The sequence below is a fragment of the Oncorhynchus tshawytscha genome, linkage group LG22 (assembly GCF_018296145.1).
Source record: "Oncorhynchus tshawytscha isolate Ot180627B linkage group LG22, Otsh_v2.0, whole genome shotgun sequence".
NCBI lineage: Eukaryota > Metazoa > Chordata > Actinopteri > Salmoniformes > Salmonidae > Oncorhynchus > Oncorhynchus tshawytscha.
The window spans coordinates 32,691,582-32,708,072 of NC_056450.1; the positions used below are offsets into that span (position 1 = coordinate 32,691,582).

General features: G+C 48.0%; 1 protein-coding gene across 1 annotated transcript in view; it reads right to left on the reverse strand.

The window, feature by feature from the left end:
- Positions 1 to 16,491, reverse strand: part of LOC112221333 (DNA topoisomerase 1-like) — a 30,374-nt gene that overhangs the window by 4,938 nt on the left and 8,945 nt on the right. The window contains exons 4-16 of the mRNA XM_042304085.1: positions 12,144 to 12,276; positions 11,798 to 11,856; positions 11,530 to 11,646; positions 11,186 to 11,270; positions 11,023 to 11,111; positions 10,609 to 10,724; positions 10,357 to 10,478; positions 8,342 to 8,464; positions 8,023 to 8,210; positions 6,473 to 6,617; positions 3,486 to 3,629; positions 3,139 to 3,324; positions 2,444 to 2,512 (exon numbers count right to left, since the gene is read on the reverse strand). Of these exons, the coding sequence (XP_042160019.1) occupies positions 2,444 to 2,512; positions 3,139 to 3,324; positions 3,486 to 3,629; positions 6,473 to 6,617; positions 8,023 to 8,210; positions 8,342 to 8,464; positions 10,357 to 10,478; positions 10,609 to 10,724; positions 11,023 to 11,111; positions 11,186 to 11,270; positions 11,530 to 11,646; positions 11,798 to 11,856; positions 12,144 to 12,276 (1,576 nt within the window). The remainder of the gene's footprint in view (positions 1 to 2,443; positions 2,513 to 3,138; positions 3,325 to 3,485; positions 3,630 to 6,472; positions 6,618 to 8,022; positions 8,211 to 8,341; positions 8,465 to 10,356; positions 10,479 to 10,608; positions 10,725 to 11,022; positions 11,112 to 11,185; positions 11,271 to 11,529; positions 11,647 to 11,797; positions 11,857 to 12,143; positions 12,277 to 16,491) is intronic.

The following is a 16,491-nucleotide window of genomic DNA, read 5'->3' on the forward strand; positions in this document are numbered from 1 at the left end:
TGGAGAGAGAGAGAGGTGAGTTTAGGGGGAGATGATGGAGAGAGAGAGGTGAGTTTAGGGAGATGATGGAGAGAGAGAGAGAGTTTAGGGAGATGATTGAGTTTAGGGGAGATGATGGAGAGGGAGATGAGAGAGAGGTGAGTTTAGGGGAGATGATGGAGGAGATGAGTTTAGGGGAGGAGAGAGAGAGGTGAGTTTAGGGAGATGATGGGAGAGAGAGAGGTGAGTTTAGGGGAGATGATGGAGAGAGGTGAGTTTAGGGAGATGAGAGTGAGTTTAGGGAGATGATGGAGAGAGAGAGGTGAGTTTAGGGGAGATGAGAGGTGAGTTTAGGGAGATGATGGAGAGAGAGAGGTGAGTTTAGGGGAGATGATGGAGAGAGAGAGGTGAGTTTAGGGAGATGATGGAGAGAGAGAGAGGTGAGTTTAGGGAGATGATGGAGAGAGAGAGAGGTGAGTTTAGGGAGATGATGGAGAGAGAGAGGGGTGAGTTTAGGGGAGATGATGGAGAGAGAGAGGTGAGTTTAGGGGAGATGATGAGTTTAGGGAGATGATGGAGAGAGAGAGAGGTGAGTTTAGGGGAGATGATGGAGAGAGAGAGGGGTGAGTTTAGGGAGATGATGGAGAGAGAGGTGAGTTTAGGGAGATGATGGAGAGAGAGAGGTGAGTTTAGGGAGATGAGTTTAGGGAGATGATGGAGAGAGAGAGGTGAGTTTAGGGAGATGATGGAGAGAGAGAGAGGTGAGTTTAGGGGAGATGATAGGGAGATGGAGAGAGAGAGGTGAGTTTAGGGAGATGATGGAGAGAGAGAGAGGTGAGTTTAGGGGAGATGATGGAGAGAGAGAGAGGTGAGTTTAGGGGAGATGATGGAGAGAGAGGTGAGTTTAGGGAGATGATGATGAGAGAGAGAGAGGTGAGTTTAGGGAGATGATGGAGGAGATGAGTTTGGAGATGATGGAGAGAGAGAGAGTTTGAGTTTAGTTTAGGGAGATGATGGAGAGAGAGAGGTGAGTTTATGGGGAGATGATGGAGAGAGAGAGAGGTGAGTTTAGGGGAGATGATGGAGAGAGGTGAGTTTAGGGGAGATGAGAGAGAGAGGTGAGTTTATGGGGAGATGATGGAGAGAGAGGGGTGAGTTTAGGGAGATGAGGGAGAGAGGGAGAGAGGTGAGTTTAGGGAGATGATGGAGAGAGAGAGGTGAGTTTAGGGAGATGATGGAGAGAGAGAGGTGAGTTTAGGGGAGATGAGGGAGAGAGAGAGAGGTGAGTTTAGGGGAGATGAGAGGGTGAGAGGTGAATTTAGGGGAGATTAGTGAGAGAGAGGGTGAGAGACGTGAGTTTAAAGGATATGAGAGAGAGAGAGGTAGGTGAGTTTAGCGGAGATGAGAGAGGGAGGTGAGTTTAGGGGAGATGAGGAGAGAGGGAGGTGAGTTTAGCGGAGATGAGGAGAGAGGGAGGTGAGTTTAGGGAAGATTGGGGAGAGATATGGGAGATGAGGAGAGAGGGAGGTGAGTTTAGGGAAGATGAGAGGGAGGGAGGCGAGTGTAGATGAGATGGGGAGAGAGGGAGAAGGAGGTGAGTGTAGATGAGATGGGGAGAGAGGGAGGTGAGTTTAGGGAAGATGAGGGTGAGATATGGGAGATGGGGAGAGAGGGAGATGTAGGTGAGTTTAGATGAGATGAGAGGGAGAGGGAGGGAGGTGAGTTTAGAGGAGATGGGGAGAGAGGGAGAAGGAGGCGAGTTTAGATGAGGGAGGTGAGTTTAGGGGAGATGAGAGGGAGAGATAGGTGAGTTTAGATGAGATGGGGGAGAGAGGGAGAGAAGTGAGTTTAGAGGAGATGGGAGAGAGAGAGGTAGGTGAGCTGAGATAAGATGGGAGAGAGAGGGAGGTGAGTTTAGGGAGATGTTGGGGAGATGGGGGAGAGAGGGAGGGGAGTTTAGGGAGATGAGGGAGAGGGAGAGGGGGTGAGTTTAGGGGAGATGGGGAGAGAGGGAGAGAGGGAGGGAGGTGAGTTTAGAGGAGATGAGGGAGAGAGGGAGAGGGGGTGAGTTTAGGGAGATGGGGAGAGGGGGAGGGAGGGAGGTGAGTTTAGAGGAGATGGGGAGAGAGGGAGAGGGCGGTGAGTTTAGGGGAGATGGGGAGAGAGGGAGAGAGGGAGGGAGGTGAGTTTAGAGGAGATGGGGAGAGAGGGAGAGAGGGAGGGAGGTGAGTTTAGGGGAGATGGGGAGAGAGGGAGAGGGCGGTGAGTTTAGGGGAGATGGGGAGAGAGGGAGGGAGGTGAGTTTAGAGGAGATGGGGAGAGAGGGAGGGAGGTGAGTTTAGAGGAGATGGGGAGAGAGGGAGAGCACATTCGAGACACTGATGTAAGATCTGTTTTATATTTGACTATTAGCCCTCAGTGCCTTCATTCACCCAGTATTAAGACCATAGGTTGTCTCTCTTACATTGAGTCTGTCGAAGAGGTCATCCTCGGGCTGCTTATTCTCCAAGAACAGCTGCAGGTTCTTAAACACCTGAGATAGAATACACAGGTTCATTTAAGAGGGAGTCTTGACATGTCTTATTCCTTATAAAATACACCAGTATTCTAGTACATTTCACTTTTAGGTTTAGATAAATAACCCTGACCAGGCTGGTGATCTAGTTATTCTCTTAGTTGTAATGTCTGATTCCTGCCAGATGAGGGTGCCGTCATCGAGCAGGTTGTGTGTGTGTGTGTGTGTGTGTGTGTGTGTGTATATGCCAGTAATAGCAGGAAACAGACCTCCCCCAGAGGCAGAGCTGACGGAAAGCACTTTAGGCCTGGCTCACCTGTCTGTACAAACATCCTCCGAGCAATGTGTGTCCAAACACACACACACACACAGGCAGGTGTGCGCACACAGGCAGATCATTAGAGCATGACTAACACACGCTCCAGACATCTGTTAAACGCTCGTCCAACACAGACTAGACCACCCAATCAAATGGAAGGGATGACATCTTAAACATCTGTTTAATTCTTAATCAATATCCTATTCTCTTCTCCACTCCTCCCTCCTCCTCTGTTCTCCGTCTGTCCCCTCTCTCCTCCACTCCTCCCTCCTCCTCTGTTCTCCGTCTGTCCCCTCTCTCCTCCACTCCTCCCTCCTCTCCTCACCCTCTTCTCCACAGGCATCTTGTTGTAGTATCTGATGGAGTCTTTTCCTAGGAAGTCAAACTCCACCACGTACTCCTGGTCGTCCATCTTGGGGTACAGCTTGATGTGTTCCACCCTCAGGGAGCAGCAGCCAACCGTATCAGCCGTCTCCCCCTCCTCCTTCTCATTCCCCGCCCTCAAGGCCAGCTATAGGACACACAGGATGGAAGGCAGAGGTTGTGTTTGAGCATCCTCGAGTATTTAGGTATCCAACCTCAATTGAAAAGGCTTGGAGTGGTGAAAGCAGAACCTTGCTCAACAATCCAGTCACAGCTAATAGATGTACTGTAATGTGTTTTTCCCCTCACCTTGTCTATGAAGTAGAGAGCCACAGCTCTCTGTCTGACCCTCATCTCTTTAGACTTCCAGTCCTCTCTGTACTGGGCCCTCAGGCGCTCCACACACTTCTTCAGCCTCCGGGCTGTCTCATACTTCTGCCAGTCCTTCTCGCCCTACACACAGGTAGACACGGGACAGAGACAGACACAGGACAGAGACAGACACGGGACAGAGACAGACACGGGACAGACACGGGACAGAGGCAGACACGGAACAGAGACAGACACGGGACAGAGACAGACACGGGACAGAGACAGACACGGGACAGAGACAGACACGGGACAGAGACAGACACGGGACAGAGACAGACACGGAACAGAGGCAGACACGGGACAGAGACAGACACGGGACAGAGACAGACACGGGACAGAGACAGACACGGGACAGAAACAGACACGGAACAGAGGCAGACACGGAACAGATACAGACACGGACAGAGACAGACACGGGACAGAGACAGACACGGACAGAGACAGACACGGCCAGAGACAGACACGGACAGAGACAGACACGGGACAGAGACAGACACGGGACAGACACGGGACAGAGACGGGACAGAGACAGACACGGGACAGAGACAGACACGGGACAGAGACAGACACGGGACAGAGACGGGACAGAGACAGACACGGGACAGAGACGGGACAGAGACAGACACGGGACAGAGACACACACGGGACAGAGACAGACACGGACAGAGACAGACACGGGACAGACACAGGACAGAGACAGACACGGAACAGAGACAGACACGGGACAGAGACAGACACGGGACAGAGACAGACACGGGACAGAGACAGACACGGGACAGAGACAGACGGGACAGAGACAGACACGGAACAGAGGCAGACACGGGACAGAGACAGACACGGGACAGAGACAGACACGGGACAGAGACAGACACGGGACAGACACGGGACAGAGACGGGACAGAGACAGACACGGGACAGAGACAGACACGGGACAGAGACAGACACGGGACAGAGACGGGACAGAGACAGACACGGGACAGAGACAGGGACAGAGACAGACACGGGACAGAGACACACACGGGACAGAGACAGACACGGACAGAGACAGACAGGGACAGACACGGGACAGAGACGGGACAGAGACAGACACGGGACAGAGACAGACACGGGACAGAGACAGACACGGGACAGAGACAGACACGGACAGAGACAGACACGGGACAGAGACAGACACGGACAGAGACAGACACGGACAGAGACAGACACGGACAGACACGGACAGAGACAGACACGGGACAGAGACAGACACGGGACAGAGACAGACACGGGACAGAGACAGACACGGACAGAGACAGACACGGACAGAGACAGACACGGACAGAGACAGACACGGGACAGAGACAGACACGGGGGACAGACACGGGACAGAGACGGGACAGAGACAGACACGGGACAGAGACAGACACGGGACAGAGACAGACACGGGACAGAGACAGACACGGGACAGAGAGACGGGACAGAGACAGACACGGGACAGAGACGGGACAGAGACAGACACGGGACAGAGACACACACGGGACAGAGACAGACACGGACAGAGACAGACACGGGACAGGGACAGACACGGGACAGAGACAGACACGGGACAGAGACAGACACGGGACAGACAGACAGACAGACAGACACCGACAGAGACAGACACGGACAGAGACAGACACGGGACAGAGACAGACACGGACAGAGACAGACACGGACAGAGACAGACACGGACAGACACGGACAGAGACAGACACGGGACAGAGACAGACACGGGACAGAGACAGACACGGACAGAGACAGACACGGACAGAGACAGACACGGACAGAGACAGACACGGACAGAGACAGACACGGGACAGAGACAGACACGGGACAGACACGGGACAGAGACAGACAGGACAGAGACAGACACGGGACAGAGACAGACACGGGACAGAGACAGACACGGGACAGAGACAGACACGTGACAGAGACAGACACGGGACAGAGACAGACACGGGACAGAGACAGACACGGGACAGAGACGGGACAGAGACAGACACGGGACAGAGACGGGACAGAGACAGACACGGGACAGAGACAGACACGGGACAGAGACAGACACGGACAGAGACAGACACGGGACAGAGACAGACACGGACAGAGACAGACACAGACAGAGACAGACACGGACAGAGACAGACACGGACAGAGACAGACACGGGACAGAGACAGACACGTGACAGAGACAGACACGGGACAGAGACAGACACGGACAGAGACAGACACGGACAGAGACAGACACGGACAGAGACAGACACGGGACAGAGACAGACACGGGACAGAGACAGACACGGGACAGAGACAGACACGGGACAGAGACAGACACGGAACAGAGACAGACACGGACAGAGACAGACACGGACAGAGACAGACACGGACAGAGACAGACACGGAACAGAGACAGACACGGGACAGAGACAGACACGGGACAGAGACAGACACGGGAACAGACACGGGACAGAGACAGACACGGGACAGAGACAGACACGGGACAGAGACAGACACGTGACAGAGACAGACACGGGACAGAGACAGACACGGGACAGAGACGGAACAGAGACAGACACGGGACAGAGACAGACACGGGACAGAGACAGACACGGGACAGAGACAGACATGGGACAGAGACAGACACATGACAGAGACAGACACGTGACAGAGACAGACACGGGACAGAGACGGGACAGAGACAGACACGGCACAGAGACAGACAGACAGGTTACATCAGATTTAGGGTGAGTGATAAGGTCAGGATAAGGGAGTGAGGGACTCCTTTAGTAACCTCCTTTATTTGAGGTTAGGGTGAGAGGGTCATAGTTAGGAGTTAGATCTTAGAGTTACCTTGATTCTGGAGCTGAAGTAAATGTACTTGTTAGGGTTAGGAGGTTTAAGGTTGTCATTACCTTGATTCTGGAACTGGGGTTGAGCATGATGTACTTAATAGAACCCTGGATATTCTCAGTCCACGACACCAGCCATGTGACCTTGTTGTCATGACGAACCTCCTTCCAGCGCGTGCCCTGGGGCGGCTTGGGGTGCTTGGAGTCTCTGAGGAGAAGAGGAGAGGGGCAGAGAGAAGGTTTGAAGAAGAATAAAGCAATACCTTGGATCAAAGAGACTGAGTGAGACAACTTGGGGAAGAGGGGCTGAGAGATGTAGTGTTTTAGCTGGTCTAAGAGGTAAGCCTAGTCCACGTGGGTTCACCCCAAATCCTTTAGGGCTTGAGGCCCTACTCAAAGGAGTAAGGCTTCAATTGTGTTCTAAAGTCAAAGCTGATCCTGTTTTGACATTTCCAGGACAGGACAGGACAGAGCCAGTACAGAACAGAGACAGGACAGAGACAGAGACAGGACAGAGCCAGGACAGAGCCAGGACAGGACAGAGCCAGGACAGAGCCAGGACAGGACAGAGCCAGGACAGAGCCAGGACAGAGACAGAGCCAGGACAGAGCCAGGACAGGGACAGGACAGGACAGAGCCAGGACAGAGCCAGGACAGGACAGAGCCAGGACAGGACAGAGACAGGACAGAGACAGGACAGAGCCAGGACAGGACAGAGCCAGGACAGGAGAGGACAGAGCCAGGACAGGACAGGACAGGATAGAGCCAGGACAGGACAGAGCCAGGACAGGACAGAGACAGGACAGAGCCAGGACAGGACAGAGCCAGGACAGGACAGCAAGCAAAGATACTTTTTACCCTGGATAAAAATAGCTGGAGCAACCACAACAAGGCAGATATGGAGGGGGAGATAAGAGGGGGGAGGGAGGGAGGCATACAGAGGAAGGAGGGAGAAGTGGGGGACAGACATACAGCAGGGAGAGGAGGGATAAGGGAGAGAACAGAGGAACATAACAATGGGACAGAGGGGTGGAGGACTCTTTTACATAAAAACACACACGTACAATAAGAAATCCCGTCACCGTAGAAACAAAAGGTAGTGATGTCAGGAACATAAAAATCCCACAAAACACAATGTCCCAATAACATGTTCTCTTCTCACGAGACATAGGTTCACACCCTTACACATGAAGCCCATAGAATCCATACAGGAGCAGGCACAACTTGGTAAGCAATTCAATGTGATTGTTGCAGGCCTCAATAGCTTACCACTCAAATATATGGTGGTATACAGGGACCTCTTGTGGTAGGAACACAACACTTCACATTTATCATGAACTTCGTGATCCATTAAATTTTTTTATTTCTTTATTTAACTAGGCAAGTCAGTTTAAGAACAAATTCTTATTTACAATAGGAACAGTGGGTTAACTGCCTTGTTCAGGGGCAGAACGACAGATTTTTGCCTTGTCAGCTCTGGGATTTGATGTAGCAACCTTTCGGTTACAAGTCCAACGCTCTAACCACTTGGCTACCTTTCTACCAACAATCCCTCGCAATGCTCATTCATCACCCTCTTTCCAACTGATGATGATGAAGATGGGGAGACTCACTTGCTGCAGTTGATAATGATGTCTTCGGGGCGGATGCGGCGTTTCAGCATGCCCATCTTTGGGTGGTCCCCACGCCCCCTGAACAGTCCGGGAGGCTCGATGCGAAAGTTTCCAATTCGCTCCTTATGGTTGTCCATCACACAGAAACCATACTCCTGGAGGATACGCTCATTCTCCTCTTTGATTTTCTGGAAAACGTTGGAATAACATTGGAGAACGTTGGAGGGTGTGTGAGTTGTAGACGTCTGTACTGTATGTGTACTGTATGTGTGTGTCTGTGTGTGCGAGCGCGTGTGCACATGTTGGTTCAGGGCCTCACCAGTTTCTCATCTTTGGACATCTGTTTCCGGGCCTCTGATTGGGCCTTGAAGTACTCGCTCATCTCCGTGAAGTTACACTTGTTTATATCTGTGATCTTTGACTTCTCCTCTGATGTCATTTCCTGGGGTTAAAGGACAGAATAGAGTTGTATTTATACAGGGGATCAAATGAGACTGAGCCCTGTTTTCAATACAAAGAAAAAACATTAAGAAAAACAATCACAATTAACATTTAAATGATCAGAAATCTATTTTTTGAAGGACCCAAGAGGCCCTAGAACATCCATTCCAACAGTTTGTTTTTCACATCTAAGGTACAGCATATCTGAAGTGTAATGTAATTCATTGACATCGTTTTAGAACGAGTCATTCTATAAGAGATCAAAGATGTCAGATAAATTGGAAATGTTTGCATTAGTGCTTTATAGATAATTAACATACAATGCTGCTCTCTTCTGGTGGTCAAAGAGGCCCAACCTACTTTTAGATATCAGGAACAGTGGTGAGTTTTAGAACCAGAGCCAGTAATGAACCTCAGGGCACAATGATATACAGCATCCAAGTGTGGACGCTGCAGCATGCATGTAAACAACACCCCATAATCCATTAATCCAATATACACATAACGGTAAAGGTTACCTGCCTTTTCCAACTTGGACAAAAGGAACACCTATGTGAGAATGCTGTTCATTGACTACAGCTCAGCGTTCAATACCACAGTGCCCACAAAGCTCATCACTAAGCTAAGAACCCTGGGACTAAACACCTCCCCCTGTAACTGGATCCTGGACTTCCTGACGGGTCGCCCCCAGGTGGTGAGGGTAGGTAGCAACACATCTACCATGCTGATCCTCAACACTGGAGCTCCCCAGGGGTGCGTGCTCAGTCCCCTCCTGTACTCCCTGTTCACCCACGACTGCATGGCCAGGCACGACTCCAACACCATCATTAAGTTTGCAGACGACACAACAGTGGTAGGCCTGATCACCGACAACGATGAGACAGCCTATCGGGAGGAAGTCAGACACCTGGCCGGGTGATGCCAGAATAACAACCTACCCCTCAACGTAACCAAGAGTAAGGAGATGATTGTGGACTACAGGAAAAGGAGGACCGAGCACACCCCCATTCTCATCAACGGGGTTGCAGGTTGAGAGCTTCAAGTTCCTTGGTGTCCACATCAACAACAGTCTAGAATGGTCCAAACACACCAAGACAGTCGTGAAGAGGGCACAACAAAGCCTATTCCCCCTCAGGAAACATTAAAGACTTGGCATGGGTCCTCAGATCCTCAAAAGGTTCTACAGCTGCAACATCAAGAGCATCCTCACTGGTTGCATCACTGCCTGGTACGGCAATTGCTTGGCCTCCGACCGCAAGGCACTACAGAGGGTAGTGATTATGGCCTAGTACATCACTGGGACTAAGCAGCCTGCCATCCAGGACCTCTACACCAGGCGGTCTCAGAGAAAGGCCCTAAAAATTGTCAAAGACCCCAGCCACACCAGTCATAGACTGTTCTCTCTACTACCGCATGGCAAGCGGTACCAGAGTGCCAAGTCTAGGACAAAAAGGCTTCTCAACAGTTTTTACCCCCAAGCCATAAGACCCCTGAACAGGTAATCAAATGGCTACCCGGACTATTTGCATTGTGTGCCCCCAACCCCTCTTTTACGCTGCTGCTACTCTCTGTTTATCATATAAGCTAGTCACTTTAACTATACATTCATGTACATACTACCTCAATTGGGCCGACCAACCAGTGCTCCCGCACATTGGCTAACCGGGCTATCTGCACTGTGTCCTGCCATCCACCACCCGAGAGCATATCTTTTGTTTTGTTAGCATTCAGCACCAACTTAAGATCAGAAAGTGTCTTCTGCAGTACCATCATTTTAAAATGCTTGGCCAACAGTAGGTGCAATGGAGTATAACACAGTATTCCATGGGGCATAACTCAACTGATATCTGTCTGAACGCTCCCCTAGAGTAAACAGAGCAGCCATGAACCTACCTTTCTCCAGTCCTTGTAGAAGTTCTTCCTAAACATTTCCTTGGTTGTGTACTCATGGTCCAGCATCTTGGCAAAGAACGTAGCCACCTCCTCTGCTGGGGCACTTAGTCTCAGGAGCTTACCTGGGGGGCATAGACAGATTGAGCACATAAAATATGACTTGTCTTTCAGAGAGACTTGGTGATATCATCATATCAAAAATATAATCTAACCACCTAAACATAAAGTGTGAATCTATATGGACTCACTCACCATCGTAGAAAAACCTGACATGGCCAGGTAGGGGTTCATATGGAGGAGCAAGAACAGGTCCCTTGTGTTCCAGAAACTTCCATTTGGAGCCATCAGTAGATCTCTCCTCCTCCCACCTAAAATGGATGGATGATAAAATGTGTATGAGAAAAATAACAAGTAAAGAGTAGAAGGACTGTAGATTTGAGTTTTTTTTAGAGTACCCACAACCATTTAGTGATTGTATCTGTAGGAATCAACCAATCCTCCCAAACATCTCACCATTTAGTGATTGTATCTGTAGGAATCAACCAATCCTCCCAAACATCTCACCATTTAGTGATTGTATCTGTAGGAATCAACCAATCCTCCCAAACATCTCACCATTTAGTGATTGTATCTGTAGGAATCAACCAATCCTCCCAAACATCTCACCATTTCCACTTCTCCTCTGTTTCCTTCTTGGCTTTCTTGCCATCTGCTCCTGCTTTCTTGTCTTTTGTCTTCTTCTTGGGTTTTATGTCCTGAACGAGACAAAAACGAGTGTGAACAAGGGTGAGGGAAGAGTGACCAATTTCAGCTGAGAACCTCAACTCACCTCTTCCTCATCTTCATATTCCTGTTTTCTCTTCTTTGCCTTCTTGCCATTCTCTGTCTTGATCTTTTTGGGCTTGTATTCAAATCTGAACAAAATACAACCATCAGATGAAACATGAAAAAAAATGTACCTAGGATCACTTTCATTAAAAAAATGCATGAATTAACTATTTATATGAGGCGTACGTACTACTTATGTGTGAGTAAGCACACATAAATGTTAGTGTTTTTGTATTCGTTTCTAATCTGTTTGTCTTCCTGATTGGCTCAACAGGCATGGCTAACAAACCTTGGCATACTGCACCAAGATCTAACAAGAAGCCTTAGAACGTTGTGGATACTCACTCCTCCTCATCTCTCTCTCTCTTCAGAGTCTTGTTGTGTTTGGGAGAGGGGTACAAGCCGTTGTCCTCCTCTGGTTCACTCTTAATGGCAGGAGGGCTGGGGCTGTTCCACATCTCCCTGTAGGACACATTACAGTGTTAAAGGTGCAATCCCATAGATATTCTTAAAATGTACAGTATCTGCCTTCTACACCCATAGTTGTTTACACTACTGCTTGTAGTTACAATGAAAAATAAAATAGAACAGTCAATTCTATATTCCCATTTACCTCGCATGACCGTTTTCTTTCTCCTTCTTGGGCTTGCCTTCAACATGGGAGGATTTGACCTACGAGAAACAGACAAACTGGCTGGGAATTGTAGTCTACTAGTAGAGTCACTGTAACATCTGAGATGTACCTTTTCTGATAGACCCTCTATACCCCTCAAACGCAACTACGGACCTCTTAGCCAGTTCCACTGCATGTTATCATTGTTCCCCTCTAATCACAAACATATTTAGACTTGGGACACCAGGTAGGCGTAATTAATTATCAGGTAGAACAGAAAAGCAGGAGGCTCCGGACCTCATAGGGTAAGAGTTGAATATCCCTGGTCTACACGGAGAAAACAAACCTTTTCCTCTCTTCTCTTCTCTTTGTCTTTCTCCTTCTGTTTCTCCCTGTGCCTGTCGACACTCCCGTCGCTGTGCTTCACCCTCTCCTTCTCCTTGTCTCTGTGCTTCTTCTCAGAGTGCTCCCTGTGTTCACTGAGAGATGGACAACACATGCGAGGTCAGGGGTTAGGGGTCAATGGACAGGGGTCAGACACAGGAGAGCTACACAAACACAAATTATTCAGGCCACAGAGAGCTCCAATATTGAATACAGACTACAACACACAACCTGGATGAACACAGATGAACACAGAACACAGAAGGCAGAAAAAGGAGAAGTCAACTTAATAAAGACTTAGATTGTTTTAGATTGTTTTGTCTACAGCTTTCTGTTTCACTGAATAGACTATGCAATTGACGCGGCAAGTAGTCTTGTAGGTTTTGAACTTATGTAGGCTTTTTGAATGGTCTTCAATGACAAAAAAACATAGTGCAACAGACTTCTGCGCAAAAACGTCATGAAAGGCATTTGATATAATTGATTGATATAAGGTGGATTTGGAAAGTGTTCAGGCCCCTTGACTTTTTCCACATTTTGTTACATTACAGCCTTACATGCTGACCAGACCAGACATGTCGCAATTATTTTTTAGAAATCCATGTTATTCAATTATCGCACCCACACTGCTCGTGCGCGCCAACAAGCGTCTGCGATGCCAAGGGCTAAAATAGAACTCCTTTCTATTTCTGACGCAGATCGCACTGGAAGTCCTGCCTCTCCCATCTCCTCATTGGTTTATAGAAGCAGGTACCCACATCCCATCTCCTCATTGGTTTATAGAAGCAGGTACCCACGTGCCATCTCCTCATTGGTTTATAGAAGCAGGTACCCACATCCCATCTCCTCATTGGTTTATAGAAGCAGGTACCCACATCCCATCTCCTCATTGGTTTATAGAAGCAGGTACCCACATCCCATCTCCTCATTGGTTTATAGAAGCAGGTACCCACGTGCCATCTCCTCATTGGTTTATAGAAGCAGGTACCCACATCCCATCTCCTCATTGGTTTATAGAAGCAGGTACCCACATCCCATCTCCTCATTGGTTTATAGAAGCCATCTCCTCATTGGTTTATAGAAGCAGGTACCCACGTGCCATCTCCTCGTTGGTTTATAGAAGCAGGTACCCACGTGCCATCTCCTCATTGGTTTATAGAAGCAGGTACCCACATCCCATCTCCTCATTGGTTTATAGAAGCAGGTACCCACGTGCCATCTCCTCATTGGTTTATAGACGCAGGTACCCACGTGCCATCTCCTCATTGGTTTATAGAAGCAGGTACCGACGTGCCATCTCCTCATTGGTTTATAGAAGCAGGTACCCACATCCCATCTCCTCATTGGTTTATAGAAGCAGGTACCCACGTGCCATCTCCTCATTGGTTATAGAAGCAGGTACCCACGTGCCATCTCCTCATTGGTTATACCCACGTGGGTGATTGAAAGACGAACTGTGTTGCCGGTCGGTGTAGTAATACTATGAAAGTTTAGATGCCAATCACCATATAAGTTCAAAGATGAAAAATCTTGGAAGGAGGAGAGATGACTTGAAACGATTCGGTTGGCCGTTTTATGTGTGGATTAATTGTCGGAGTAGAGGACCTTGTGCAGTTCAGGTAAAATAACAACTCAATGTTTATATCCCAGGACAAATTCGCTAACAACAGCAAGTTAGCTAAATGGGATAAATTAGCTAGCAAGTGCACATTAACTAGCTAAATTGCCATAAATGTTTAATGCTTTTCGACCTGTCCCTAAATGAATGTCATTGGTTCAGAGTTTGTTTTGATATTTTAACCTGCGTGTCGTGATCACGGGGGGACAAAATACATTTATGCACGATGGAGTACGATGGCACACGATGGCGCACGATGGTGCATGATGGTGCACGATGGCACACGATGGTGCATGATGGTGCATGATGGTGCACGATGGCGTACCATGGCACACGATGGCGCACGATGGTGCATGATGGTGCACGATGGCGCACGCGCGCAGGCGGTTTGGCTTACGTGTTATTCTAAAATGAATTAAATTGTTTTTTCCCCCCTCATCAATCTACACACAATACCCCATAATGACAAAGCAAAAACAGTTTTTTAAATTTGCAAATGTATTAAAAGTAAAAAATGTGAATATCACATTTACATAAGTATTCAGACTCTTTACTCAGTACTTTGTTGAAGCACCTTTGGCAGCGATTACAACCTCGAGTCTTCTTGGGTATGATGCTACAAGCTTGGCACACCTGTATTTGGGGAGTTTCTCCCATTCTTCTCTGCAGATCCTCTCAAGCTCTGTCAAGTTGGATGGGGAGCATCACTGCACATCTATTTTCAGGTCTCTCCAGAGATGTTCGATCAGGTTTTCATCAAGGATCTCTTTGTCCTATGCTCCGATCATCTTTCCCTCGAACCAGACTACCACCATGCTTCACCGTAGGGATGGTGCCAGGTTTCTGAGAGTCTGAGAGTCTGAGAGTTCTTTAGGTGCCTTTTGGCAAACTCCAAGTGGGCTGTCATTTGGCTTTTACTGAGTAGTGGCTTCCGTTTTGGCCACTCTACCGTAAAGGCCTGATTGGTGGAGTGCTGTAGAGATTGTTGTCCTTCTGGAAGGTTTTCCTATCTCCACAGAGGAACTCTGTCAGTGTGACCATCAGGTTCTTGGTCACCTCCATGAACAAGGCCCTTCTCCCCCGATTGCTCAGTTTGGCCAGGCATCCAGCTCTAGGAAAAGTCTTGGTGGTAACAAACTTCTTCCATTTAAGCATGATGGAGGCCACTGTGTTCTTGGGGACCTTCAATGCTGCAGAATTGTTTTGGTACCCTTCCCCAGATCTGTGCCTCAACACAATCCTATCTTAGACCTCTAAGGACAATTCCTTGGACCTTGTGGCTTGGTTTTTGCTCTGACCTGCACTATCAACTGTGAGACCTTATATTATGTACGAAGGGCTATATAAATACGTTTGATTTGATTTATATTGACAGGTGTGTGTCCAATCAATTGAATTTACCACAGGTGGACTCCAATCAAGTTGTAGAAACATCTCAAGGACTATCTATGGAAACAGGATGCACCTGAGCTTAATTTCGAGTCTCATAGCAAAGGGTTCGAAATTATGTAAATATGTATTATTTTTTGTATAAATTCGCTTTGACATTATGGGGTATTGTGTGTAGATTGATGAGGGGGAAAAACAACTTCATCAACTTAAGAATAAGGCTGTAATGTAACAAAATATAGAAAAAGTCAAGGGGTCTGAATACATTCTGAATGCACCATATCTTATTTGACCATGTTTTCATGAATTGTATTATATAATCCTCAAGCCCATTCAAAAGACCAGAGACATGAACAAGGAAGGACGACGTATGAAACGCGTCACTTGCACACAGTGTTCCTGACTGAAACCACAGCCATTCTTAGCCATAGACAACATTCAAACTCTCTCTCTGACAAATTTCCCAAGGTATTTGCTATAAATTATAATGTGTTCTCAGTGAACTTACAAAGACACAAATAAATACACAAATCCCAGTTATCCTCAAAAACTCTTAAAAGCATGATTTTCTTTATCTAGCATTACTGCCCAGAAATGACCTCAAAAGCATAAGACCCACATTATGCCAAATACCAATTGAAAAATGTTTTCATAACAAGTACAAGTGGGAACACTTTGTTTCAGAGAGGGTACTCATGCCTTTGGATGTTAGCAGAGAGCAAGAGAGAGGGGTAGTGAGAGAGGGGGGGGGTAGAGAGAGAGAGAGAGAGAGAGAGAAAGAAAGAAAGAGAGAGGGGTAGTGAGAGAGGGGGTAGAGAGAGGGAGCGAGAGAGAGAGAGAGAGAGAGAGAGAGAGAGAGAGAGAGAGAGAGAGGCGGTAGAGAGAGGGCGGGGGGTAGAGAGAGGGAGAGAGAGAGGGGGGGTAGAGAGAGGGAGAAAGACAAAGAGAGAGGGTAGAGAGAAAGGGAGAAAGATAAAGAATGGGTAGGGAAAGAGGGAGAGTGAGATAAAGTCATTTCTGTGCATGAAAATCATGCATTGATGTCCTAGAGAACTAGGTAGAAGACATACAGTACCTTCAGGAAGTATTAAATATCACCCATCTGAATTAAATATCACCCATCTATCTACACACAATACCCCATAATGACAAAGTGAAAACATGTTTTTAGAAATGTTAGCAAATTTATTGAGAATTAAATACAGAAATGTATAATTTATATTAGGATTCACACCCCTGAGTCAACACTTTGCAGACGCACCTTTGGTGGTAATTACAGCTGTGATTATTTTTGGGTAAGTCT